At 58.1% G+C, this 25520-nt stretch overlaps 5 protein-coding genes across 5 annotated transcripts; 2 read left to right on the forward strand and 3 right to left on the reverse strand.

The window, feature by feature from the left end:
- Window positions 1-5826: 5826 nt before the first annotated feature.
- On the reverse strand, window positions 5827-7846 carry SPSK_00462 (vacuolar protein sorting-associated protein vps17; the record flags this gene model as incomplete). Its single annotated transcript, XM_016727431.1, has 2 exons — window positions 5827-7161; window positions 7256-7846. The coding sequence occupies 2 exons, from the start codon at window positions 7844-7846 to the stop codon at window positions 5827-5829; spliced, it is 1926 nt and encodes a 641-aa protein (XP_016582823.1).
- A 639-nt stretch (window positions 7847-8485) lies between these two features.
- SPSK_00415 (elongation factor G) lies at window positions 8486-11296 on the forward strand (the record flags this gene model as incomplete). Its single annotated transcript, XM_016727384.1, has 2 exons — window positions 8486-8725; window positions 8906-11296. The coding sequence occupies 2 exons, from the start codon at window positions 8486-8488 to the stop codon at window positions 11294-11296; spliced, it is 2631 nt and encodes an 876-aa protein (XP_016582824.1).
- Window positions 11297-11763: 467 nt separating this feature from the next.
- SPSK_00400 (uncharacterized protein) lies at window positions 11764-14968 on the reverse strand (the record flags this gene model as incomplete). The annotated part of the gene is made up of 3 exons (XM_016727369.1): window positions 11764-12689; window positions 12905-14858; window positions 14945-14968. 3 exons carry the CDS (start codon window positions 14966-14968, stop codon window positions 11764-11766), a joined length of 2904 nt encoding a protein of 967 aa, XP_016582825.1.
- Window positions 14969-16758: 1790 nt separating this feature from the next.
- SPSK_00373 (GRAM domain protein) lies at window positions 16759-21445 on the forward strand (the record flags this gene model as incomplete). Its single annotated transcript, XM_016727342.1, has 2 exons — window positions 16759-17009; window positions 17800-21445. The coding sequence occupies 2 exons, from the start codon at window positions 16759-16761 to the stop codon at window positions 21443-21445; spliced, it is 3897 nt and encodes a 1298-aa protein (XP_016582826.1).
- A 507-nt stretch (window positions 21446-21952) lies between these two features.
- SPSK_00408 (MFS transporter, PHS family, inorganic phosphate transporter) lies at window positions 21953-24924 on the reverse strand (the record flags this gene model as incomplete). Its single annotated transcript, XM_016727377.1, has 3 exons — window positions 21953-23531; window positions 23603-24752; window positions 24843-24924. The coding sequence occupies 3 exons, from the start codon at window positions 24922-24924 to the stop codon at window positions 21953-21955; spliced, it is 2811 nt and encodes a 936-aa protein (XP_016582827.1).
- Between the last annotated feature and the right edge of the window lie 596 nt (window positions 24925-25520).

The raw sequence follows: 25520 nt of genomic DNA on the forward strand, positions 1-25520 counted from the left end.
ATAGTGCCCATCTGGGGCCGCCACGCGTTTGGGATGACACACGGCTCGGAGGATAAGCCGGGGAGCACATGTTAGCCCTGACGTACAGATAACACAGAGAGTCAGAGACGAAAGGGTTTGGTGGTTTTGCTCCGATTAAGAAGCGGCTTGGAGACGGCTCAGCAAGTACGCACCTCATTTTCTAACCATCCCCGAGGTATGTGCATACTGGAGCTTGAAAATGCGCGCACAATGTATTGCAGCCAAGGTAAATGTACCCCTTACAAACTCACTCTCCGGAACCACAGGTTACGACCCGCCCTAGCTATGAAGCTCGACAAAAGAGGCACTTGCGGCGAGGATGTCGACATGCGGCTGGTGATGGTGTTGCTATGAAAGGATGTGATATTCGCTTCTTTCTTCATGTTTGGCATTGCGCGCTTCCTGGGCTGTCCCGGAGGATACGATGCAAAAGCACGGTGAACGGGATCGTCTTCGTCGGACCAACATTGCAGAAGCATGCATGTTGTTTTCTAGCGGCAGTAATCTCACAGGAGCGCTAACGCACAGGTCGTCCGACACATCGTGGTCTTGGAATAAGCCGACGGAGATGCGGTCAGCGACGCCTAGTTGGGTGTAGCCTCGTAGCAGGGCCTTGTTCTAGGCAAAATGACCCTGTCGTCAGGATGTGGTCCTGTCCATGTTTGTGTTTCGGCTAAAGTAATCTTGTAGTTTGCGAAATGTGTCCTACGTTGGTCAGCCATACATTTGTGCATTGGGAATGAGGTCACGAAGCGGCGAGACGCAGAGTAGAGAAGCCGGAATGCAGTCCTCATAGCCCACTGGTGCGAAAACGCGGACTGTCTGTGGAATTTTCGGAGTTGAGATGATAACCACACCGTTTATGAATTGCGGCAGCTCATAGACAGCGCACCGCGGCCAATGCTCGTTGGCGTGTGCGGCAGGGTTGCATCCGCTGGTATCTCAGCATGGTGTTGCCAACAGGTCTGGGAAAATGCAAGTGTCAGGGAGAGGAGACAAGATAGCACGAAAATTTCAACGCCGAACGCAAGAGAGGTGACGTTGAATGTGCAATTTGGCACTGCGAGAGTATGCAGCAGAAAGGGGTTGGGGGGATTGGATTTGTTGAGGGCGGCAAAGTGTGTATGTTCCATTACATTGGAAGGAGCGATGGTCAGTGACTATCAGCGGTCGCGACTTCTGTTTCCGTGTCGGGTTTGGCACTCTGTACCTTCCTGGGGCGCAATTAACATGCCCCTACTCCGTACTCCGTATGTGTGTCGTACCTTCCCGTGTCCGTGTATCGAGAACAACGGCGACTACATATTGTGATAGATGGACCCAACACCCGTCTCTTTGCGCACTGTTCTTGCTGCAGTTGTCCACCATCAAAGATAAAAGACTATATGTTGGTCATTTCTCTGATTTTTACGTCGCACATGCTGATGCATATGCATGGGCATTTACCATTTACAGGTGCAATGCAACCCAACAGACAGACCCCCTTGAAAATTACGTGCAGAGAAATGGCGAGGCGAAGTCCACGTTGACACAGTATCGACAAGGCTAAGGCTACTCAAGTCGACAAACTCAGTCCGTGTCTGCAAAGAACGAAGGCGTATCACTCTTCCCTCGTGTCTTACGCCGCAACCAGGTTGCGTGCTCGGCACTTTTGTTACCTTTCACTGTTCATGGCTCGAGTCGTTCTCAGCTGCGTGTTGAGGCACCCGGGTGTATTTGGCGGTAAAATGAAAAGTATGTCCCGCATAAGCCGGTTGACTTCTGGGCTGTTCGCCTAGATCTTGCTCATGTCTGCCGTCGCCTATTTTCTCGCTTGTGCGGCATTGTATATTGCGTGCCAGTTACTTGGAGGCTTTTTTACTTTCTAGAACACCAGACGAGACGGCTAAGATGCCAATGCTCAAACTACGAATTCTTTATCAGCGGACAGGAGAGAATAACCAAAATAGAAGTGCTTGGCACAAACTGCCGTAAGGCATCAAAGAGACACAGGGCATCTGTGGTTGTACAATGTCGTGCTCGATTCTGCGCGGATGTTGCTACTGGCCGTCTTTCTCCCGAGGGCGTCCATTGTTGACTGGGGATAAAGCGGTACATTGTAGTAGTGCAGGTAAACGGAGAGCTTCCGTCCGGAAAGCCGCATAACAGCTGCAGCTACAGTGGACGACGGATGGTGTGCCTTGATATGTCTGGAATGAAATCTAGCAATGCGATAGGACCCCAGACACCTTGGAAACGACGGTGTAGTGCCACCCCTTGGAACACACATCTGCGTTGCATTGGCGTAGCTTGGGCCAGCCGGGAAAATACCGATATCTGGCGACTGGTTAATGTGCAATTTCGCGGAAGCAGGTCGTGATAGGCTTTACTGGCTACGAGCTCTCCCAATCCCGTCCACCACCCGTTCGTCGCCCGTTCTTTGGCCCCATGCAACGTCTGGACCATGGCTGGCTAGTCTTGGTTTCAGCACAGGTTGGGACAAAAAAAGTTGAAAATACACAAAAAGGCAAAAATGTAAAAGACATCCGAGTAAAAACGTGCCGTTTTATCAAACCATCGGCAAAGTGCCTTGACCAAGAAGCCTTACCGCCTTTTTGCGTTTCCAAACAGGTTCCAGCCGCCTCCCTCTCCGCTTTTATTTCTGATATCGGAGGAGTTTTTGGCACTAGGAAAGCCTTGAGAAATGGTGGTAAAATGGAGAAAACATTCAGCATCAACAACTGTGCATCCGGCTCCGTCGGAAGCTTGGTTACTTTTTGAAAAGTAAAATGGAGTGAAGAGAGGGGAGACGGGCCGAACAGAAGCTTATTGCACATGCGGCGTACAAGGTGAGATAGGTAGCTGTTTTATTCCTCATGAAGTAGGTCATCACGGCCCACATCCCCTTCTCCGCCTTGGGTGTTAACCGTACCTTCCCATTGATGGAGACACCGTCAAATTCATTTTGTGCTGGAGCAAGATACAAGAGTGGCGATGCACGAAAACAGAAATAGCGAGCAACCCAGTCTCTTAGGCGCCCGCTTGGTCGACACAGCCAGAGCCCCTTCTAGAATGGGAAACAAGAGCCACAGTGAGGACGGCAGAAGTGAGGAAGGGACGGGATGGTCGCAACTGGCAAGAACGAACAGTTCGCAATAGATGGGGTAGGTGGGGGAACAAGTGTGCGTCGCTCTTTCTTACACTTCCAAAGTTGGATTGTTTTGGTCCACCAAATTTACGGCCGCTTGATTGAAATCACAGCAAAAGCGGCAGCAAGGACAAGGACGGTGTTGTTCTTGCAAGAGCTGGCCGACATTGCGCGGAAGAGAACAAGGGATCGCGGGTGCCGTCCAGCCTTTGTCCAAATCGGGACATTTCTAGCAAAGGCGATAGAAGAGCACATGAAACCAAGCGGAAAGTGCGCACGGTAAGGAAGGCGAAGTCGATGCTGCCGGTTGTTCTTTCCGTTTGTCTGTATCATGTTGGTTTGCAGGGCAGGTACGTTTGACTTCGTTTCCTCTCAGTGGAACAACTGGGATGCATCGCACTGCTCTTTAGCAGTCATCCCCTTTTCCTTCTGACACAATGACATGCTATATTATGTAGGGATCCTCGTTTGTCTTTTTTCAACATGAAATTCCTTGCCCCATATCTGTTCCTCCATTCCTCTTGTGCATCTTGATGTCTTCTCTAGCTGCATACTGGACACGTCAAGGCACCGCAACTTGTAAATGCTCCGAATACGGGCCGGTGAATATCTCGTTTTTACTTCGGAGAAAGCGCTGTTCATGTCTCACTGACTTCTGTCCGAGACGATGGATCGTCGTCAATGCTTGTCTTTATTTCTCTTTGTCAGATATTCACAGATTCATTCAGAAACCTTGCCTCAATGGGCTTTTCCGAGAAAACTTTGGCTCGAGATTGAGTCTACCATTTCTCCTGTGCTTGACCACTTCAGGCCTACCTTTATGTTAGTCAAAGGCCGAGTCACATCATGCAGAATTTGGTCGCGGTCCGTCGTCAACAGGGGCCAATTGGGAGACGACGGCGTGAGAGGGTGTCGGGGGGATGGCCAGAATGTTTTCGGAGGCAATGCATTCATGGCACGAATAAACCCACAAGCAATCCAACGGACCCTGCCTCATGATGATCCTAACGTAGTCCCCGGCCTATGGAAAACTGTCGCGTATTCGCCTCTATGAAATGTCGGGGCTGCCTGCCCACTCTTCGAAGTTTCTCCATGTCAACACACCGGCCCTTTGCTTTTTATTAGGGTTTGAATTACAGGCACCGGTCCGAAGAAAGAAATTTCTTGGATGAAAAATACCAAGCAGAAATATATTCAAATATATCGGTCACAGAAGCGGTGAACGTAGGGCTCGCGGTCACTTCGTTACCTTGTGAGAGGCTCGGATGTGTCTTTCTTATCCCGAGCCTACTATATCCGTTTACGTCAATTTTTGCTACCACAAACAAGGAATTGCGAGAGATAATCTTCATTGGGACCTGCCATACGTCTTCAAAGGTATTCGTGCGTGCCAGAAGGACAGAAGATGGACTGCAGCCAGATGTCTAAGGACCATCCTGGCAGACCGGTTCACCATCGTCATTTGGGACTGAATGTGTGCGCGCAAATGGTGTCGTTGATTTGTCAAAATGCGTCGTGTACCTCATCGGGGAGAACATACCGTCCGTCTCTTCTAAATCATCGATTTTATTGTTGCCATTTACTGCTAGATGTTAGGTCGATTTCCATCAGATACAAGTCGTTGTTAATTGTCGCGCAGCGTTTATTCGTGATCTTTTTTTTTTTTTTTACAGAATGGCGTTAACCTATCTAGCGAATGTTAATATGGCAGCCCTCTCATGTCGAATTGGGCAGCATGGGCTTATTTCGGCGCTCTTGTCGATTCGTGAGACATTTGATGGTGCCAGTTTGCATGGATCAAAGCTCATCGATGCCACCATAGCTACCCAAAACGAGAGCAATTTTGAAAGAGACTGCAAGGTAACATCAGCCCAATACCCGTTATTCGCGTCACGTATCGAAGGCTGGAGAAAACATATCGCTCACAAGCTGTTGGTCGCACTGGGTTGCAGCTTTTCAAGCCACCAACTTTGTTTTGCTCAACTATACAGCGCCAGACCGCTTCGGACCATCCCGAAACAAGGCTGCTACCCAGGTAACAGAGACCTGAAAAATAGAATGGAGCTGTCTCGTCGTTCTAGCACACCATACTTTCAACTACCGCTGTACAAATTACACGCATGGCCGCAGTTTTGGCCAAACGGGAGGCCCCAAACCAACAGTTTTGCTGCGCGGATTTTTTACTTGTTCCCAGAGACGGGACGTTGGACGGTTAACTCCTTTCTTCAGGCCCCAGAACATGCGGCCAGGTTGGGGCCAGGATGGGGGCAAGCGAGCGGATGTGTTTCCTGTGCCACCAAACTGCGTCCGGATCTGAACTAGAAACAGGTTTCTGGGATTCCTAAGTACCGAGACGGGTCCTGGAAGGATTTGTGCCGTGTCAACAGTTTCAAGGAAACGACGAGGCTAACGGGGCAGGAAATGTAGGAAGACAACGAATAAGCGACAGAAACGATGGCTTCAAACATTGAGAGAAGCAATTACGTTACGATGAAGACGATGAAGACGATGAAAAACGTGCAGAGATAAAATAACAATATACAGGTCAGACGTGGGATGAAATACAGGAAAATACAAGACTGCCACGAAAAAAGGTCCGCACAGATGTCCTGCTTCTGCTCCAATGCCCCCCAGTGATGAAATGAAGAAACGCATGCACGGTCAGCCAAAAACCCTCATTAGAACGTGCTCGAAGCCAGCCGGCTGGCAGCATTGCGTGCGTCCACCCGGTCGTCGTCCTCCTCCTCCTCGTTAATGACACCCGGTATGCTTGCGGGACGCAGCATGCCCGAGCTGGGATCGTACTCGTCCGTCGGGCTGCCCAGGCCACCGGTGCCTTCACCATCGTCACCTCCAGCCGGCGCCCGTGCCAGGACAGCATCGGAGCGGCGCGGAACACCGCTCCACGCGTCGCCCTTGGGCCCTTGGCTTGCGGCCAGGCTGGTACGACGGACATTTGTTGGGTGCGACTCGCGACCGAGGCGGCTCAGGCCGCCTGACCCGTCGATGCTGCGGATGTCGGCGCGGACGCTCTCGAGCAAGGACAGCGAGCGGCGCTCGGCCTCGATCTCGCGAATGACAAGCTCGCGGATGCTCAAGCGAAGGTCGGCAGACGTACGTGTAAACCAGCGGCGACGTTCCTGGACGAGATTGGCGGTGACGCGGGTGGTCTTTTGGATAAGCTCGGCCTCGTTCTGGCGGGCGTCGTCGAGTGCGGTGATGGCCTCGTCCACCTTTTCACGGCGGACGTTGGAGCTGTTCTTGAGACGGTCGGTAGCGTTGAGGCGGCCGCGGGTGGTCTCTTGGGCCTGGAGCAGCTCGCGGATGAGCAGCTGGCGGTTGGTGAGGGTTTCCTTGAAGATGAGGGCATCCGAGGAGTGGTACTCGAAGGGGTCGCCAATCGTAGTGGCCTCGGCGGTGGCCTGGACGGCCTGGTAGTCGCCGGCGGTCTGGAGGATCTTGCCGAGCTTGCGGTAGGCATTGGCCAAGCCCTGGTGGGGTTCCTGAACATTCATAGCACCGAGCTTGACACCAAAATCGGACTCGGCCAGGCCAAGGCCGCGGCGAGCCTTGACGAGCTTGTCGACCTTGTGGCAGGCATCCATGGTGCCCAGGTAGAAGAGCTTCACGGTAGGACGGGCCGCCTGCAGTTCAGGGGTGTCGTCTGCGGGCGGGGCGAACTGCTTGAGAATCTTGCGGCGCACGCCGGTGGCGGGTTGCTTCTTTTTGACCATGGGGCTATAACCAAAGTCGCTCTCAACAAAAAGGACCATCTCTTCGTCGCGAATGAGCACTTCGTTGCTGCAGACATAATTGAACCAGCGCTGCATCTGGGCCTTGACGCGAGCCTCATCTTCGTCGGTGCCGGCGCCTGCGGACGTCACGGGCCCAGGGACGGCAGGCACGAGGGCTTCGGGATTCGCTGAGATGAGATGCTCCGCCAGCTTCTCAAACTCGGAGTGCAGGCGGCGCACGTCGCGGTATTGGGTGGTACGGAAGCGGGGAATGTTCGTCTGAAAACCATGTCAGTACACTAGACAAGAAACAATACCACCTTTGCTGACTTGGCCACTTGCCCACTTCGACCAGACCCAGGCATCGACTCACATGAACATCAAAGCGGAAGATCGGGTCTTTCTTTGCGCTCCGCTCTAGCGCCGTAATCTTGACCTGCAGCTTGTACTGTGGTTGCGGCGGCCGTTGCGGCTGCTGTTGTTGTTGTTGTTGCTGCTGCTGCTGCTGCTGCTTCAGCTGTGAATCACCTTGCTGGCCAACGGCCGATGGATTGGCGGGGTTTGGCGGCAAGGGCGAGTGCTGGTCGTTATGCTGCTGCTGTTGGTACGAATAGTCGTCGGCACCACCGGCCGCTGTCGCGTCGGACACGCTATCGGCATTGGAGGTCGACTGCGTGCTGCTCGCCGTTCCTGGCCGACGATAGTCTGCGGCGTCGCCTGCACCTGTGCCAAACCCGCCATTGTCGTCGCCGCCACCCAAAAAGTCGTCGCGGTCGCTGCCACTCAGACCGCTGCTCGACGCCGTAAAGGGTCGTTGGTACGGCGACTGGGACGGATCACCGCCCACGCCGCCAGCACCGAAACCGCCGGTGCGCTGGGGTTGCTGCGGCGAGGTCTCAGGCGAACCCCACGGGTCGCCGCCCGAGTGTTCATTGTCCTGGTGGATGGAGGCGCTGTAGTCCATTGTGGCCCCGGGTATATGACCAGGCGAGGGAGACTGTCGAAATATCGGTTGGGACGCCGCGAGGGTCAACTGGGGGCGATGAGGAATCCGATTGCCTGTCACAGATGGACCGTCCCAATGGTGGGAGGCGGGCCGTCAGCAAGGTCGTACGTCTGTGAACCAAATTGTGCAATGTCCGCCTAGCTCGCAGGAGTGAGGACGAGAAAGGAGGTGGAACGGGGGGCGATCGGCAGGTGGTGATGTCGACAGCTGGACGACGTATCGTGAAGCTGACGTCGTTGCGTTTTGCCGGTTTTCGTGTGACCTAGGCTCCTGCATTCTTTCCCCGTCGAGAATGCGAGAGACAGCAGGAGCCAGTGAGAGCGGCGTACTTCGGAGGCAGCGACGGGTGGCTCGTGGGCGACGGTGGCTGTGGGTGGAGCAAGGTGGGGCCAGTGGGAGCATGGGCCAAGAACAGCAAGAGCGAACCAGACGAGCTTGCAGGAAGCGGGTTAGCGCTTTTGTGTGGAGTTGGAGGTCAGGTGACTGCATCCAGGACCTGAAGCTTTTCAACTTCATCGGCTTTCAATGAGACGACAACGTCGGACGCCAAACTAGGCCAATTGACCTCTTCACGTTGCTCCGAGGTCTAAAACTGCCATGTCATCACGGCCAGCGGTCAATCGGTACCGCAGCTGGCGTGTGCATCTATTTGGCCAGCTATCAACAAGAACAACAGCAACAACGGCGAGAATAATACCAAGCCCAAGAGCAGCATGCTTGACATTGAGCCTTGGCTTTACGCGAGCTGCATCCACAAATGCGGTGTCCAGTGCCGCGTACCATGACGCAAAAATAGAAGACATTCGCAACATCGGCATCATTGCTCATGTGGACGCAGTACGTGTCTGAGGTCTCATATGAGAAGCTTTTTCCTTTTTTTCTATTTTTGAAACATCAATTTTTGTGGTCTAATAATCAAACAGGGCAAAACAACCACGACAGAACGCATGCTCTACTACAGTGGCGTGTCAAGGCATCTCGGAAGTGAGTAACCCATTAACTGTGTCTCACGTACAGAACCCCGTTAACCAGCCAGACGTCGACCATGGCGACACCATTACGGACTTTCTGCCAATGGAGCGGGCCCGTGGCATTACAATCCAGTCGGCCGCCATCAGCTTCAACTGGCCGCCCAAGCAACATCTTGCACAGGGCCAGACGCCCAAAACGATCAATCTAATCGACACGCCCGGCCATCAAGACTTTCGGTTCGAGGTCGACCGCTGTCTTCCGGTCCTCGACGGTGCCGTGTGCATCATTGATGCTGTTAAGGGCGTCGAAGCGCACACGGAGCGTGTGTGGGCGTCGGCACAGCAGTACAGCATTCCGCGGCTCGTATACGTCAACAAGCTGGACCGCGACGGCGCGTCGTTCCAGCGGTCCGTGCTTGACGTGGCCTCGCGGCTCAACGCCTGGCCGCTCGTGTGCCAGATCCCGCTGTGGGACAAGACTGGCGACGAGTTTCAGGGCGTCGTGGACGTGCTTGAGCGGCGGGGTCTGCGGTGGTCGTCCAACGGCACTTGCTCGCTCGTCAAAGAGCAGACGCTGCGGGCCAACGAGGCGCTGTGGGACGAGATGGAGACGGCGCGCGTCAAACTCATCGAACGGCTGTGCGAGGACGACGACGAGCTGGTCGAGGCGTTTTCCGAGCAGGGAGCGGACCTTCCGTCGTCGCTGGTCAAGGCCAGCATCCGACGTGTGGTGCGGACGGCTAACGGCAGCGTCGTGCCCGTCTTTGCGGGGTCGAGCCTGCGCAACATCGGCGTCGAGCCGCTCCTGGATGCCGTCGTAGACTACCTGCCGAACCCGCAGGAGACACACGACGTTGAGGTGCGCATTGGCCAAGAGGCCAGGATGCTGGGCGATGTTATGGCGCGAGACGTGGCGACCGAGGGTGGAAAGAAGGCAAAAGGCGGCAAGGGCAACAAAGCATCGACCGACCCCAGCAAGACGGGCGCCTTGGCATCCGTGTTCAAGGTCGTCAACGACCCAAGTCTGTTTGCAGGTACGCATGGCATGCTGACATTTGTGCGCGTCTACCACGGATCGCTGCACAAGAACGCGCAAGTGTGGAACGCCAACCTGGCCAAGTTCGAGAAGCCGTTTCAAATTGCACAGGTGTCGGCCGCCAAGATCGGCGAGATCCCGTACCTGGCGCCGGGGCAGATCGGCGCCGTTACGGGTCTCAAGTCGGCGCGGACAGGCGACACGCTGCACATTCTGCCCACCTCCACCCAGAACATGAATCTCACAACGGCCGACCTGCGCGCCATGACGATCCGACCGCCGGACGTCGGGCCTGCAGTGGCTTTCGTGTCAGTCGAGGCGTACGGCCAAGTGGAGACGAAGAAACTGGCCGACGCGCTGGACAAGATCTCCCGTGAAGACCCGAGTTTGCGGTGGCAGCGCGGCGAGGAGGCCGGCAGCGAAGACACGTTTGTGCTGTCGGGCATGGGCCAGCTGCACCTGGACGTGGCCATGGACCGGCTGCGCACGACATACCGGGTGAACGCATCGTTCAGTGACGTGCAGGTGGACTACAAGGAGTGCCTGGCCACGGCGACGACGGGCCCGACACGGCACGTCTACGACCGCACAGTGGCCAACAAGGCGGGCATGGCAGCGTGTACGGTGGAAGTAGAGCGCATTGAAGAGGGCGAAGCGAGCGAGCTGCAACAGCAGCAGAAAACACACAGGGACGAACCAGGCGAGGCCTCGTTCTACTTTCAGCGCGACGGAAATGTCTTCGTCATCCGGTTTGAGGGCGGCGGCGAGAACACTGTGTTCCCCTTTGACCTCGACATGGTCAGCCGCCAGCTGTTCAGCGGCGCCTACGGTGCCCTTGCTCGCGGCCCCCGTCGCGGTTCGCCGCTGCACGGCTGTAAAGTGACGATTGTCTTCAACGCGAAGACGGACTATGGCGGCGCCGACACGGACGGCCACATTGTGAACGCGGCATTGCACGGCGTACGCAACGCGTTGCGGGGGGCGCATGACAAGGGCCTGGTGGGTGTTCTCGAGCCAGTCATGAACGTACGCATTGCGTGTCCCGACGACAGTGCGGGCGCCATCCAGCGAGACATCACGGGCTCCCGAGGCGGCGTCGTTCTCGAAGTCCGTGAGAGCTCGTCGGCGGGCGCGTCGTCGTCAACCTCATCGACGGCCGGTGACTCTCCCATCGACCTCGCTCAAGTGTACGCGCCGCCCGATCCGTACGTGTCCATCCAGTCCCTGCGCGAGGCCAAGCGCGGCGTGACCCGTCTCCTCGAGATTGTGGCCAAGGTCCCGCTCAAGGAGATGCTGGCGTACGACACGCGGCTTCGCAGCATGACGGGTGGACGCCACTCCTTCACGATGGAGCTGGGCAGCTTTGAGCGCGTGGTTGGTTCACGGGAAAAGAATGTGTGAGATGGGAGGGTGGGAGGCCTGGACGGGGAGAAGCGGAGCGAGAAATCGAAGGCTAAAAAGCCGTATGTACAATATATAAGATATGTCGATATCCACGTGAAAACATGAGCAAAATGGATTGAATACGAAATGGTGGCAGGCATATCATGAATTGATAGCTGGAAAGGCAGTGTAAGTCTTGAACTGCCATATACAAGTATATGTATATGTATATCTAAGTATGTCTATCTCAATACAATATATACGCACGTAAATCGAGTTGCATGCGAAATTTTCTGTCAATAAATCATAAGCGCGACACTTATCTCGTTTCGTCCCTTAATTCACATTATGAGGCTCAGAATGATATCACCATGTAGTGTATTTAGCGTGTTTGAACCACTATATGCGCTAAAATTCTGCGACGCCGTAAAACGACAGCCTTGCCAACCCAACCTAACAACAACCTCAACTGACACGAGCGCCTGTCACGAACACCGCCCGAGATGTCGCACTTGACAAACCCACTCGCCACGGCCGCACAGCTGGCCCGCTGCCGTGACCGCGCCGCGGCGCTGCAGCTGCCCAGCGAACTGCTCGACGCCGTCTTCTTCGCGACACAGCGCTTGACCCAGGCCGCCGGCTTGCTGCTCGAGCTGCCACAGTCGACGACGGCGCGGGCCAATGTCCTGCTGGCGCGGTACTGGGTGCAGGCGCCTGGGTTCGACATTGACGAGTCCCGCGCCACGGACTACCGCCACGTCTCGGCCGCCGCCGTCTACCTCGTGGCCAAGACAGGACCGCTCCCACGATCGGCCCGAGACATTGCCAATGTGTACCACTATCTGGCAGTGGCCGGTGCTGCAGAGGGCACAACCGGGGGCGCGAGCAACGATACCGAGTACGCCGCTTTCCACACGCACGTTCTCGCCTGCGAGACGCGCCTGCTGGACGTGCTCGCGTTTGAAACGCATGTCGCCTTGCCCCATCCTCTCGCCATCACGTACCTGCAAACCCTCAGCTTCCTGGGCGACACCGGCCCGCCAGCCGACTCGGCCCTCGCCCACCGCGCCGTCCAGTACCTCAACACGGCCCTGCTGTCGCCGCAGCTGCTGTATGTCACGCACCAGCCGCACGAACTGGCTGTCGCGGCTCTCTACAGCGCGGCGCGCGACATTGGCGCCCGACTGCCCGACGCAGCCGGTCCGTGGTGGGAGGTCTTTGACGTCGACCGCGAGACGCTGGGGTTTTTGGCGGTGGCGCTGCGCAGTGTGGCGTCGTGGGCGGCAGCAGCACAGCTGCAACAGATAGCGCCGGCTCTCTTTGCGTCGGTTGGTGGCGGCCTGACAAAGAAGAGTGTTTATGCGCAAGCGCAACGGGTAGGGGAGGAGTGATAAGAGGCTACTGGAGGCTCCTGGAGGCTACGGATGTAACATTTGTGATTTGTACAGGCGTTTGGGTTTTTTGTTGGTTAGCATGGAATTGCTTTACGAGGATACAGATTCGTCCTACTTAGATATCCACTTTTGATTTACGATGTGAATAAAAGACCGTCACATTGCAATGTTTGTCAAAAACTCGTGTATTTCGTTTGCCTTTCTGGAAAGCAATTCTCCAGCTACGACGGACCTGGATTCGCGTCTCGTCGCGCCTTGGCTCCGGCCCGGAGCTTTTCCCATTTCTCACGGTACTTTTGCAATGTCTTTTCCTGGTGGGCCCGCTCCTTCTCCGACGCATCCAGCCGCTGCAGCGCCTGCGCCAGCTCCTCTTCCAGGTCCCGTGTTTTTGAGAGCAAGGACGCTGTGTCCAAGTTCGAGTCGGCATCCGCAGACGTGCCAAGACCGCCGGTGTTCATGCTGCCCGCCCCACGATTCGCCTTGAGCGAGGCCGCGGCTGCCGCTGACGCTGCTGCTGCCGCTGCCGCCGCCGGCGTCAAAGACGACGTCGACGCCCCAATTCCGCTCCCGCCTCCACCGCTGTTCGGCGACCCCGGCCGCATGAACCGCATACTCTCCTGCAACGCCATGTGCGACTGCTGCGCACTCGCTTCGAACGTGTGCAGCCGCCGGCTCAACTTGTCCAGCATGTTCTTCAGACCTTGGTTCTCCGTGTACAGCTCTTCGATCAAGTGGTCCACCGCTGCCACGCCCGACTTGGCTCCCAGCTGGTGCATACGGTTGCCCCGTGCTCGGCTGCTCGTCGGCGACGGCGGCTGCTCCTTGGCATCGACGAAATCGTCGTCTCCGTCGTCGGCCACCTCGGGGATCTCGTCCATCATGCCGCCACCGCCGCCACTTCCGCCATGGAACGATGCCGCCATCTGCCGCCGCTTTTCCTTTTGGTCGAAACTCAAAATATTCGCATACGACGCCGTGTGGCCCGTCTTGGGCACCACATAGAACGAGTCGTTGGCGCTGCCCATGTGGCCTGCCGTGTCGCGGCCCAGGGCGCGCAGGGCGGCGCGAGAATAGATCTGCGACAGATCTGGCTCGGCAGCCGACGACGTGGACAGCTGCGACGATGAACGGCCGTGAGCTGGGTGCCTGGGCGCCGCACCAGCCTGTCCGTGCGCCTCTGCAGTCGTCGAAGCTGGCGCGGCGTCTGATGCACTCGCCTCTTCCGTGATCAGCGGCAGGCCTGCAAAGGCGAGTGGCGCCGACAGCCGGTTGATGATGCTGCCAAACCGGCTGTAGAACCGGGAGAAGCCCTCGTCGGCCTTGGCCATCACCTCGCCCTCTTCTGTCTCTGTGCCCACAAACATGTGCGGATGCGACTGTGGCTGGGCTGTCGGCGGCACCCAGCTGGGCTTGGCCTGCTGTTGCTGCAGCACACTCTGCATCTGCGCACGAGACCCGCCGCCCTCTTTGCGCCCAGGCGACGCTTCGAGGTTGCCGGGTGCCTGGTCGTTGGAGACACTGGGTGCTGCAGGCTGGCCCCGATGGTGCAGACGGGCAGCAGCCGACCCGCCGCGGATGCCGCGTGCCGACGCCAGGTTGTTCGCAATGGACGACGACAGCTCGCGGGACGGAGGGTAGCGACGGGCCCCGGCCTGGATGTTGGCCATTGCAGCAGCTCCGGCTTGGTGTGCCGTGGCCGTCGCAGACATGGACGCGGCCGCGGCCGATGCGCTGCCGCCGCTTGCCGCGCCGCCCGAGGCGCCATCACCCCCACCAGCGAAGCCACCCGCCGTGCCACCTGCTGCCCGTCCGGCAAACTCGCCGCGCGAGACTACCCCGGACACAGACGTCGTTGTCGCAGCCGTTGCAGCTCCACTCCCCGTCACGGCGGCCTTTCCATCCCCGGCACTTTGCCCTGCTACTTTCTCGTTGATCGAGTCGCCGTCCGGTTTCTGTGCCAGTGCCCCGCCGGCGCCTGGCAGCGGGTGCTCAAGCGAGTATCGCAGCAGCTGCGAGAGCCGTTGGTGGTGCTGCTCGAGCAGCCGCAGCGTGCGCAGCGCTTCGGCGCTCGAGGTGTCGCTCGCGGCCGTGGCGAACTCGCCCGCCGCCAGCGCATGCTCGTTGACTGCGACGACGGTGTCGGCGGCGTGTGTTGCAACAGATGCTTCGCGAGCATGGTCGTGAGCCTAGATGGGGAAGCAAGGTTAGTCCGCAAACTCGAGATGGGTTACACAGGCCACGAATCCGACATGTCGACATTTTGGTTGCCTACCTTGATCAGCGGCGAAGCCTCCATCGTGAGGCCCGCGTGAGATGTCCCTCCAAGCAGTCACAGTCGGTTCTAAAATGTAATCGCCAAGAAGCTCTCTGGCTTCTGTATTGGTATCGTGAAATTCGAGGTGACCTCAAGACCGGTTGGATGATGGTTCGAGGATGACGATGTCAGCGTCAACTGAGTGAAGTGTGACCGATTACGGGCGATAAGGAGGCGGGAGGTTAGCGAATACTGTGTTATGTAATATTCACACTGTGGAATGTGTACGGTACATGAGCTACGATAGGCACAGTGCGATACCGTCACCCCGCCGACTCTCACTCGCTACTTCCTGAAAGTGGCTGGCTGGCTCTGTGCCTTCCCCCTTGGTGTACGAATGTAGCTTGGCGACAACGCCAAGGAAGGGACAATGTGGCTACTTGCTCGATCGTGATTTACGAACGACCTGGGAGGGAAGTAGCAACCATGACAAGGGGGGAAACAGAGGGAGAGAAAGGTAGGTAGCCTGATTCGCCCCAGGGACGGCAAGATGCTGGAGTAGCACCTTCCCACGTACCTCAAGAGTCGCAAATGCAACAGCCTGTACTATCAGTTTAATTCGTAGTCGAATGGGGGAATTGATGGGCAGGAGCACATGAGCATATGTAGGAAAGTATCGTCGATTCCTTTCCGCGCCGCATCTTCGCGTCGCCTCTTTTCCCCCCTTTTCCTTCCCATTCACCAAAACCCGCCGACATCACCACCTCCATCCCCCAGGGCCTCGGATCTCTCCGTCAGCTCTCACGTTGCAGGAGTGACCCCACGTTTCGCAGAGCACACGGCCCAATTCTGCTGATGCGCTGCCGGCCATTTTGGAGCCCCCTGTTTTGACTTGCTATTTTTATGTTTTTGTGTTAAAACCTGCTCCTCTTTTGCTGTCTGCGTTTCTACGTTTTACTCTTTTTGTTCTTTTTGCTCCTTTTTACGTCCTTGTCACCACGCTGCCTGGGCAAGCTTGCGCGGCCAAGCAAGACCGACCCACTACTGTTGCAGCAAATTGCGATCACGAGCGTCAAGAACATAACGGTGTCCAGAGGAACCCGAAGCGAGTCTCCAGCCCAAAAAATCCAATCCCAATCCGACACCCGGGACCCTGGATCCTTCAACATCGGCCGTCGAGGGCAGAGTACAGGACAGTCATTGCTTTTAGGAAAACCAAGAGACCATGAGACACCAAGTCTGACATTGTCAAAGACGGCTTATGTCAGATGTCAGACTGCGAAGCGGTCTGCGCAGCACGTTGAAACGCACGAAAACGAGAACGATCTGTGCCGAGACAGACGAAAGGGACAAGAGACCCTGGCTTGGCGAGGGACCGCGGAAGAGGCGGAAGCTCGTTGGCAACTGAGCAAGAAACAAATCAACAACACGACGTGAAGCCGCACATCAATAAAGAAGAAAAACCACCATCAGCGCAAGTAGCAAAATAAGCCCATCCACCCACGCGTCACGGATTTCGCAATTGCGCCGTCCCGCCGCTACCGAGTGCACCAAACCCTGTTTACTGGGCCCCATTTTACGAGGTACGAGAGAACGAATACGGAGCAAAACGTCCTGTATTGCAGCTCGTAGCGCTCGATAATACGACGCTTGCTCGTCGAGCTCTTGGAGCTCCCAAGCTATCCTGTCACTCTTCAGCTCGCCAGCTTTCCAGATTCCCAGCTCCCCACTGACCCAGGCAGCACACAAAATTGCACAGGCGCATTCCAGCTGCTCGCAGCACGTCCGCATCTCGGCCAGTCACTGGACGGCCCATCCAGATACACACGAACATGTCAGCGGAATCAAGCCCGGCCAACAGCATCAACGGCGGCAAGGGAACAAACAACCGTGGCAAGCTGCCCAGACCCAAGTCGATCCGGCGCTGGAAGCGGTCTGCCCAAAAAGAGCCGACCGACGACGAACCAAATCGATCGCGAGGGCGCACTGCCCTGAGCCAGCAGACCACAGCCACTGGCGACGACAGCCTGCTCAACATGGTTGACGAGGAGGACGCCAGCGGGCGATCCGACGACGATCTGCTGTGAGTTTCCTGTTCTCTTTGTTCAGCAGTCTTACATTTGCTGCGTCGTTTGCATTCATTTGTTTCCCAGTCGTTCTGTCTACATGCAAACCACATACGCGTGTTTGTTGTGAAGGCATGTCTACGTTGCTTTTCGCTCCCCTCCCATCTCTCGTGGCCAGGCAACAGTGACTCGCTCTCCTCTCCCGGTTCTGTAACGCTGAAGACAGGCGGCCAATTGTCCCAACGGCCAAAATACTCTCCATCTCGCCTCACGTTGCTGCGTTTTGTGCCGTCAACATTTTGGCTCTCTGCCTCGTGTTTCTGCCTCTTTTTGGCTTGTTGTATCTCATCGCTGGTTTTCTGGGTACTTTCGCCGCCCTGTCGCTTCGTGACGTCGTCGGCTGAATCATCCTCGAAAATCCTTGCCTCTGTTCCCCAGCTTCGTCCCTGCCTTTTTTGCCTTCGCCCTGAACTGCATTACGACCGCTCTCGTCTTAGGAGCTTTTGCTAGTTCATTAGCTTATCCTTTCTTTCTTCGCTCTTTTTGTGCTTTTATCCTGCTCACCTTTTGCCAAGCCCGCTGCTGAGCAGCGGTCAATTGACTTTGCCCAGATTCTACTTTTTTTTCCCGACGCTTCCAGTCCAGCTTATTGTTTTCTCTTAACGTCCCGCTTCCTTCCCGTGTTCTCCTTCTACAATTAAATTTGTGTTTCTATTCCCCCTCACATCATTGTTTCCAAGGCGACATTTACATCTTGCAATACTCTCACTTTCTCTTCCGGCATGATTCTCTAACGTTCTCCTAAAGCCCGTCGCGCCCCAAGGGCCTCTCAACCCACCCATCCCAGATTGGCTACCTCACAACGTCATCACCACTAGTCCAGGCCAACCATCTCCAAGACATCCGCACTCCAGACGACGACGCAGAAGACCCTTTTGCGCGTGCATCAACGCTCCCACCGGAAACCACCGACTCCGACACGCTGGGTTACACGCTTCCTTTGTCCTCAAGCAAGACGGGCCTGGCGCCGCCATCGTCCAAAAGCCGCCGGTCCACGTCACCGGCTGGCCGTTTTCGCAGTGTATTCAAGTCCAAAAAGAGCCCGGCCGCGAGCATCGCCAGCACCGACAGCCACAGCCCTGAGCGACAGCGACCTGTCGATCTCATTCGAGCGGACACGGCCGAAGAAAGCAGCAAGAGCTCCAACTCGCCCGCCTCTAGTTTGCAAACCACGTCCTTCCCCTCCATTACCGTTGCCGACAGCTCGACATCCGCGACACCACCCTCCTCCTCCCACAGTGTGGCCGGCGCATCTCAGCACCAACCGGGTACCTCCAAGACCGCTCCCAACGAGCGGTTCCGGCGTGTCTCCCGTGGTCAAAAGGTTGACACGACAGCCCGCCCCGAAACACCGCCGTCCGACGAGAAAGCCACTCCGGTCATTGTCAACACACCCCCGACGCCGACTGACCCAAGCCATCTGAACACCATTGTTCGCCCTCGGACGGCTGTCACTGCGTCCCCTGACGCAGTCAGCTACAGCCCGGTCGGCCACTCCAACGGGTCCTCGCCTGCGTCCGTCAATCACAGTATAATCGCGCAGAGACGAAGCCGTGCCGGATCCGCTTCTCTAGTTCCAAGCAAACTCTCCAACTTTACCCTCGCTCCCCTCACGCCCACGCCCGAAAGCGGTGCGGTAACACCCTCTGCCAGTGGCTTCTTCTCGTCCGTCCTCTCTGCTGCGCAAAACGCCACAAACAGTCTGAGCAACGCGACCAACAGCTTTGGCAGCACCATCGCGAGCACCAATCTCACAGCCCCCTGGAGCAACAGCAGCAAGAAGACCGGTGGCAAAGACCAGGACGACAAAACCGGGTCGAGCCTCACTGTCTCTACAGAAGGCACCGGGGAGGACCACGACGACGAGGTTGAAGTTGAGTCGCTCGGCGCGCCGCTTGTTCCGTCCGTATCATCGAGCTCCAAAGAACCAGCTGTCAAAACACTTGGCATGGGTGATTTGAGCCTGAGCCAATTGGGCATCGCTGACCAGCCCAAGAACAACGGCAGTTTGGGCGGCAGCTCGGCCGCCAACTCCGCCAACATCTCTGCCATGGCCAACTCGCCGATCCTACATGCACAGAGGGTCGCTGAAGTGTCGTCCGAGTCCAGGCACCGGTCCGAGTCTGCGCCAGCGGACAGCTCTCATTTTCATGCGCCGTCCGACTACACAGACCACGGCAGTGATGCGGGCCATAGCGGCCGGCCCGGATCCGTTTCGGACTTCGCACACGACGACCGCACACCACCGACGGCCAGCCTGTACGGTGACAAGGAGCCAAAGGAACCAGCAGCCGTCCAGCGTACCGGGAGCATAAGGAGTGCGATTGGGCGCCGGAGAAACCGCGGCAGCTCCGCCGTGTCGGGCGGTACCATTGCTGCCGCGATTGCGGCCGCCAATGCGTCGGTCGCGCACCCGGCCCACGCCGGCAGCACGCCGAAGCTCACAGGATTTGCCGTTGCCAGTAAGAAGCGCAACCGGGACTTCCACAACTTCTTCAAGAGCGTGCCAGACGACGACTATCTCATCGAGGACTATAGTTGCGCGTTGCAGCGCGAGATCCTGGCGCATGGTCGTCTGTATGTGTCCGAGGGCCATCTCTGCTTCAGCAGTAACATTCTCGGCTGGGTGACGACACTCGTCATGAGCTTTGACGAGATCGTGTCGGTCGAGAAGCGCAGCACGGCCCTCGTCTTCAAGAATGGCCTGATGATTTCGACTCTGCACGCAAAGCACATCTTTGCCAGTTTTGCGAGCCGTGACTCGACGTACGACCTGATTGTGAAGATCTGGAAGCTTGGCCACCCCAGCCTCCAGAGCTCACTCAACGGTGTGCGCATCGACGAGACCGGCGGCGACAAGACCGAGAAGATTGACGAAGGCGACGAGGGTGCCTCTGCGGGCAGCCGCAGCGAGTCAGATTCGGGCGACGACAGCGACGACGACTCAAATGACGTGTATGACGAAGACGCCGAAGACGACGACGCACACGATGTGGCACAGGCCGCCGAGGCGAATGGCGGGGCAGCGGATGCCGATGCCGAGCGCACAGTGGCACGCAAGGTGTCGGGCACAGCGGCCGCCGCTGCCGCGAATGGAGCAGGGGGAGACAAGCCCAAAGATGCACCAGCGGCAGCGGGCGGCGCCGATTACCCCGGCCCGACGACGCACGCAGTGACCGACTGCGGCAACGCCGACGCCCACTACGACAAGGGTCTTATTGACGAAGTCATCCCTGCGCCGCTGGGCAAGGTGTTCAGCTACATCTTCGGCGGCGCATCCGCGACGTTTATGCCCAAGTGGCTCAGCAACGACCAGAAGTGCTTTGACATCCAGATGCAGGACAAGAAGGGCCTCGGCACAGACAACAAGTCGCGGACGTTCTCGTACATCAAGCCGCTGAACGCGTCCATTGGCCCAAAGCAGACCAAGTGCATTGTCACGGAGCAGGTCGAGGCGCTCGACTTTGACAAGGCGATCCACATTGTTTGCTCAACACAGAACCCGGACGTGCCGAGCGGCAACGTATTCACGGTCAAGACCAACTACTGCTTGTCGTGGGCGGAGGGCAACGGCACACGGATGCAGATGACGTGCACGACGGAGTGGTCGGGCAAGAGCTGGCTCAGGGTGCCGATCGAGAAGGCTGCCAACGAAGGCCAGGCCCAGTACGGCCGCGACTTGCTTGCAGGCCTTAAGGAGGCGGTGGCGACACGGTCACGCGCGGGCACAGCCACGAACGGCGCGGCGAACGGCGCCAAGGGCGGCAAAGCCGGCAAGAAGGGCCGCAAGGGCAAGGCGGGCGCGCTGGCCTCGGGACCGACCAGCGACTCGGAGCGCAGCAAGCCCAAGCCGTCGGCCAAGTCGGACTGGGGCGTGCTGGAGCCGGTGCACGGGATCCTGGGCCCGGCGGTGGACATTGTGAAGCCGCTGCTGACGGGCAACGTCATGTACGGCCTGCTGGTCGGGCTGTTGGTGGCCTCATGGTTCCGGTTCGGGTCGAACGGCAACAACAGCGGCGGAGTCGGCGGCGGCGCCTCGCGCCGCGGTGCCGGCTACCCCGACCGGCTGGTGGCGTACGAGGAAATGTGGCAGCGCGAGGAGAGCGAGCTCTGGGACTGGCTGGAGGAGCGGGTGGGGCTCGACCGGCTTATGGACAACGGAGGCGTGGTCAGCGGGGCGGCCGTCGGCCATGGTAGTGGCGGCGGCCGTGGAGGAAGCACCAAGGGTGGCGACGCAGCTCGCAAGCGGACCGTGGAGCCGCGGACGGTCGAGGAGAAGCTGCGCGAAGAACGGATGGACGACCGCGAGATTCGCGAGGCGATTCGCGTGACAGAGGAGAAGCTGCAGGTGCTGAAGGAGGTAGTGGACAAGCGGGAGAGGATGTCCGAATGAGTTGGGGGGGGGGGGGGCTGAACTCAAAAACTGGCGCCAGCACTACGGTCTTTTCTCTTTCTTTTTGTTTTCTTTCCTTTTTCTATTGTCTTTTGCTCTTAACAAAACCATTTCCTTTGTTCCATTTTCTTGCCAGTTGCAACTACTCCACTGTCTGTTTTCATTGTCTCCGTTTTCTTTTCTGTTGCATTTCTTGTACGATAACCCCTTCGGCGAGCATTTCTTTTGGCTTTTACTATCTATATTATTCCATCAATGCAATCGTATGAATTTGTGTAAATGATTGTTCTTTGTTCTCTGTGTTGTGGTATCATACTAGATGTATACAAATCTAGTTCTAAATAGTCCTTCCTATATCCATGCCGTGATCCTCTATGTCAATAAAGAGAAATAAACTATGTGGTAGAATGATAAGTAATAAAAATAATAAAAATAATAAAAAATAAAAATAAACAGAAAAAGCCGAATGCTTTATGAATACAATGAAGACGGGACACAGCTGCTTGTCTACCGCAGCAGCTGGCCAACATCACTCAGTCGGATGTCGTCCAGGGTGTTGTCGGCCGTCGCCTGGCCAATATTGGAGCGGTCGATGCGGCCCCAGCCGGCGCCCCAGCCGGGAAAGACACCGATTCCGCCGTGGCCAAGATGCGCAGGGCCCTCGCCATCCGACGAGAAGCCGTCGCTGTTGGTGGTGCCGCGCGGGTACCGCTGATGCGCGGCCGTTCGTGGGGGATGCGCCAGGCCGCCCATGGCAATGTCGCCGTCGTCTCCGGGCAGCCTGCCGCCGTGGCCGGTGGAAAAGGCCGGGTGCAGCGGATGGACCATCCGGCGGCTCGGGCGGTCGCCGGGCTCGCCGCTGTCGTCATGGTTGCCGCCGTAGCCGGCCGTGTTCGCGTTGGTGTATGTCGTCAGCGTGGCTGCGGATGTGTCCGAGTCGCGGTCGTGGTCGTGGTTGCGGTTGCTGCTGGAGGCGCCGCCGCGGCTGAGGAGGTGGCGGCCGCTGTGCGAGCGGGACGGCGCGGAGTGGCCGATGTTCGCGGCGGCGGCGGCAGCCGCCGAACCACCGGCGCCCTTTTTGCTGCTGCCGCCCTTGTTGTTGCGCGCGGCTTCGCGCTGGGCAGCCAGTTCAGGACTGGTCATAATGTCGATGCGGGCGTCGTCGCCGTCGTTTGTATAGTCGTCGCCGCGCATGCGGGCACCCGACCCGCCGCGCGACGAACCGCGGCCGCCAACGCCGCCGCCGCCGAGGACGCGGCCAAAGATGCGCCGACGGCGGTACTTGCGAGCGCCCATGCGTGGATACAAGAAGCCAGCCGGCTGGCCGCCCGCAAAGGGGTTCCAGTCCAGGGGTTCTTGGAAGGCTTTGGCCAGGGAGGACGACGAAGAGGCCGTGGCACCGCCACCAGCACCGTTGTTGTTGTTGTTGTTGATATCGAAATCGGCGGCAGCATTGCGACGGCGTCTGCGCCGTCGAGCGCCGCCACCGCCTCCGCCGCCGCTGCCGCCGCCGCCGATGCTGCCGTTGCGGCCCGCATTGTAGGACGTGGGCGCCTCGCCGGACAGCTCCTCGAGGGTGACGCCCTTGGTCTCGGGGATGCAAAATAGCGAGACGATGGTGCCGCACAGCATAAAGAGGGCAAAGATCTGCATGAGGCGGTTGAGCCAGGGCGAGCAGCTCTTGGAGGTCGGGCTGCCGCCGCTCATGGTGCAGTTGGGCGGCGCGTCGCGGCTGAGGATTGGGATGCTAATGACCTGCGCGAGGATGGCGCCGATCTTGCCCATGGCCGCCGAGATGCCGTGGGCCGTGGAGCGGTAGCGCGTTGGGAAGCACTCGCCGGGAATGACAAAGGTGGTCGTGTTGGGGCCCCAGTTGAAGAAGAACTGCGCGACGACGTAGAGGGCGAGCATGGCGGTCTCGCTGAGCCGGTGGAACGCGAAGCCCATGACGCAGAAGAGGACCGTCAAGACCAGGAAGCCGCCGACCTGCAGCGGTTTGCGGCCAACGGTGTCGATGGTCAGCACAGCCGTCCAGTAGCCGGGCAGGCTGCCGGCGCACGCCAGGATGATGGTGCCAACGGCGTTGCTGGAGAGTCAGCATAAATCAAAGCTACAGGATAAACCACCCAATCCAGGGTGTACAAAAAGACGACCTACTTGTAGAGCACCGCATACAGATTGGCACCCTTGGAGTAGCCAATGGCCTCGAGCACGACAGAGTTGTTGAGAGCCAGCCCGTAGTAGGCCAGGTCGAGAAAGAACCACGACAGCATGGTGCCCAGCAGCACGCGCAGATGGTCCAGGTTGCCCCGGCCCCAAAAGTAGGCGCGCAGGTCGGCCCACGAGGCGTGCGGCACGGTGGCCGACGGACCCGACGACAGCGCAGGCCCGGCGACGCGCTTCAGCCGCGCCTGCACCACGGGGTCGACGGTGCCTTCGCGCTCCCTGGCCATGTAGGCGCGGATGTCGGCATCGGCCTTTTCGACGTCGTGCGCCACGTCAAACGTGTAGCGCGGCGTCTCGGGGATGGTGATGCGGTAGTACAGCGCAAAGCACGCCGGCAGCGCGCCGAAGCCGATGATGATGCGCCAGCACCGGTCGGCGGCCGCGCGGCAGCCCACGCCGCACTGGGCGGCATTCGCGACGCCGACAAACTCGGACCGGAACGCCGCCGTCACCACCAGCGCCACAATGGCGCTCAGCAGCTGCCCGAAGCCCTGCATCGAAAACACGGACGCCACCATGGCGCCGCGCCACCGCGTCGGCGCAAACTCGGAGGTGATGACGGACGACAGCGGGTAGTCGCCGCCGATGCCGACGCCCATGACGACGCGCCAGAACACCAGCAGGCCCGTCGAGCTCATGGCCGGGCTGGGGCTGGCGAGCGCACAGCCGAGCGTCGCCAGTACAATCACGGCCAGCTCGATGCCGTAGACGCGCCGGCGGCCCAGGACGTCGGCCAGCCAGCCAAACACCAGCTGGCCGACGATGATGCCTGCGCTCGTCGACGCCTTGACGGCCTGGTTGACGGGGTCCGGCAGCGAGCCGTGGTTGTTGCCGTAGCCGTAGGCGGCTGCTGTTTCGGCCACGAGCGCCGATGCCGTGGCGTCGCCGCCGCCCCAAAACACGAGGCCCCAGAGGTTCGTGACCATGCTGATGGCAAAGATGTCGTATGAGTCGAGGAAGAAGCCGACGCCGGCCACTGCCACGGCGCGCACGTGGTACAGGCCGAGGGGCACCTTGTCGATTTCCGAGAGCGCGAGGCGCCGCCGCAGGTTCGGGTCCGAAATGTGCGAGTAGTCGTTGGCTGTCGTCGGTGAGAAGTGAGAGAAGCCAGAGGATTAGCAAGAAACGAGTGGACGGCCAAGTGCATGCTGAGGCAGAGCACGGCACCCACCATAGTTGTGAAAAGCCCGGTTGCCGCCATAGGTGCGGCCGGGCGGCAGCCCTGTCACGGCCGGCTCGGGCAGCATGTCCATATTGGTTTGTTGAACTTTTGTTATATTATTGTGTCGGGGTAAATGGGGAATCGTCCCCGGCGGCGGGTAGAGGTGTAACCAAGCGGAATAACAGGCGAAGAGTGTCGTTGATGAGCCGTCTTTGGTGCTGATTTGATGTGTGCGACGTAGGCGACGTAGGCGACGTTGGTGATAAGAACTCTCCGGTTGTAGGGAGCCGAGAATGAAAGTCCGGGCGTCCGGGCGTCCGGGCGTCAGAAGGATAACGAAAACAACTGAAAAGGAAACGAAGAAAGGCAACAAGTTCATCAATGAGAAGGCATTGGCCGCCGATGCAAGGGCCCGTTGGAACACACGGGAGTGGGCGATAAGAGAAGAAGTAGAAAACTACAAAGAAGACGCTGAACGACAGACCGACTGGAGACTAGCGACAAGCCAAAGAAGCGATCCGCCAGTGCGGAAAAAGAAGCACTGGCACAGGGCACAAGTCCAAGCCAAGAGAAGCTAGGATCCTCGGGCGTGACACATATGCGTGGGCGGACAACAGCGGTGCAATACAACATACATCCAAATGCATCTACGACGTAAATGTGGAGTGGTGGGACTTTGGGTTGCCA

Source organism: Sporothrix schenckii (genome assembly GCF_000961545.1).
Source record: "Sporothrix schenckii 1099-18 chromosome Unknown Cont49, whole genome shotgun sequence".
In the NCBI taxonomy this organism is placed as follows: domain Eukaryota; kingdom Fungi; phylum Ascomycota; class Sordariomycetes; order Ophiostomatales; family Ophiostomataceae; genus Sporothrix; species Sporothrix schenckii.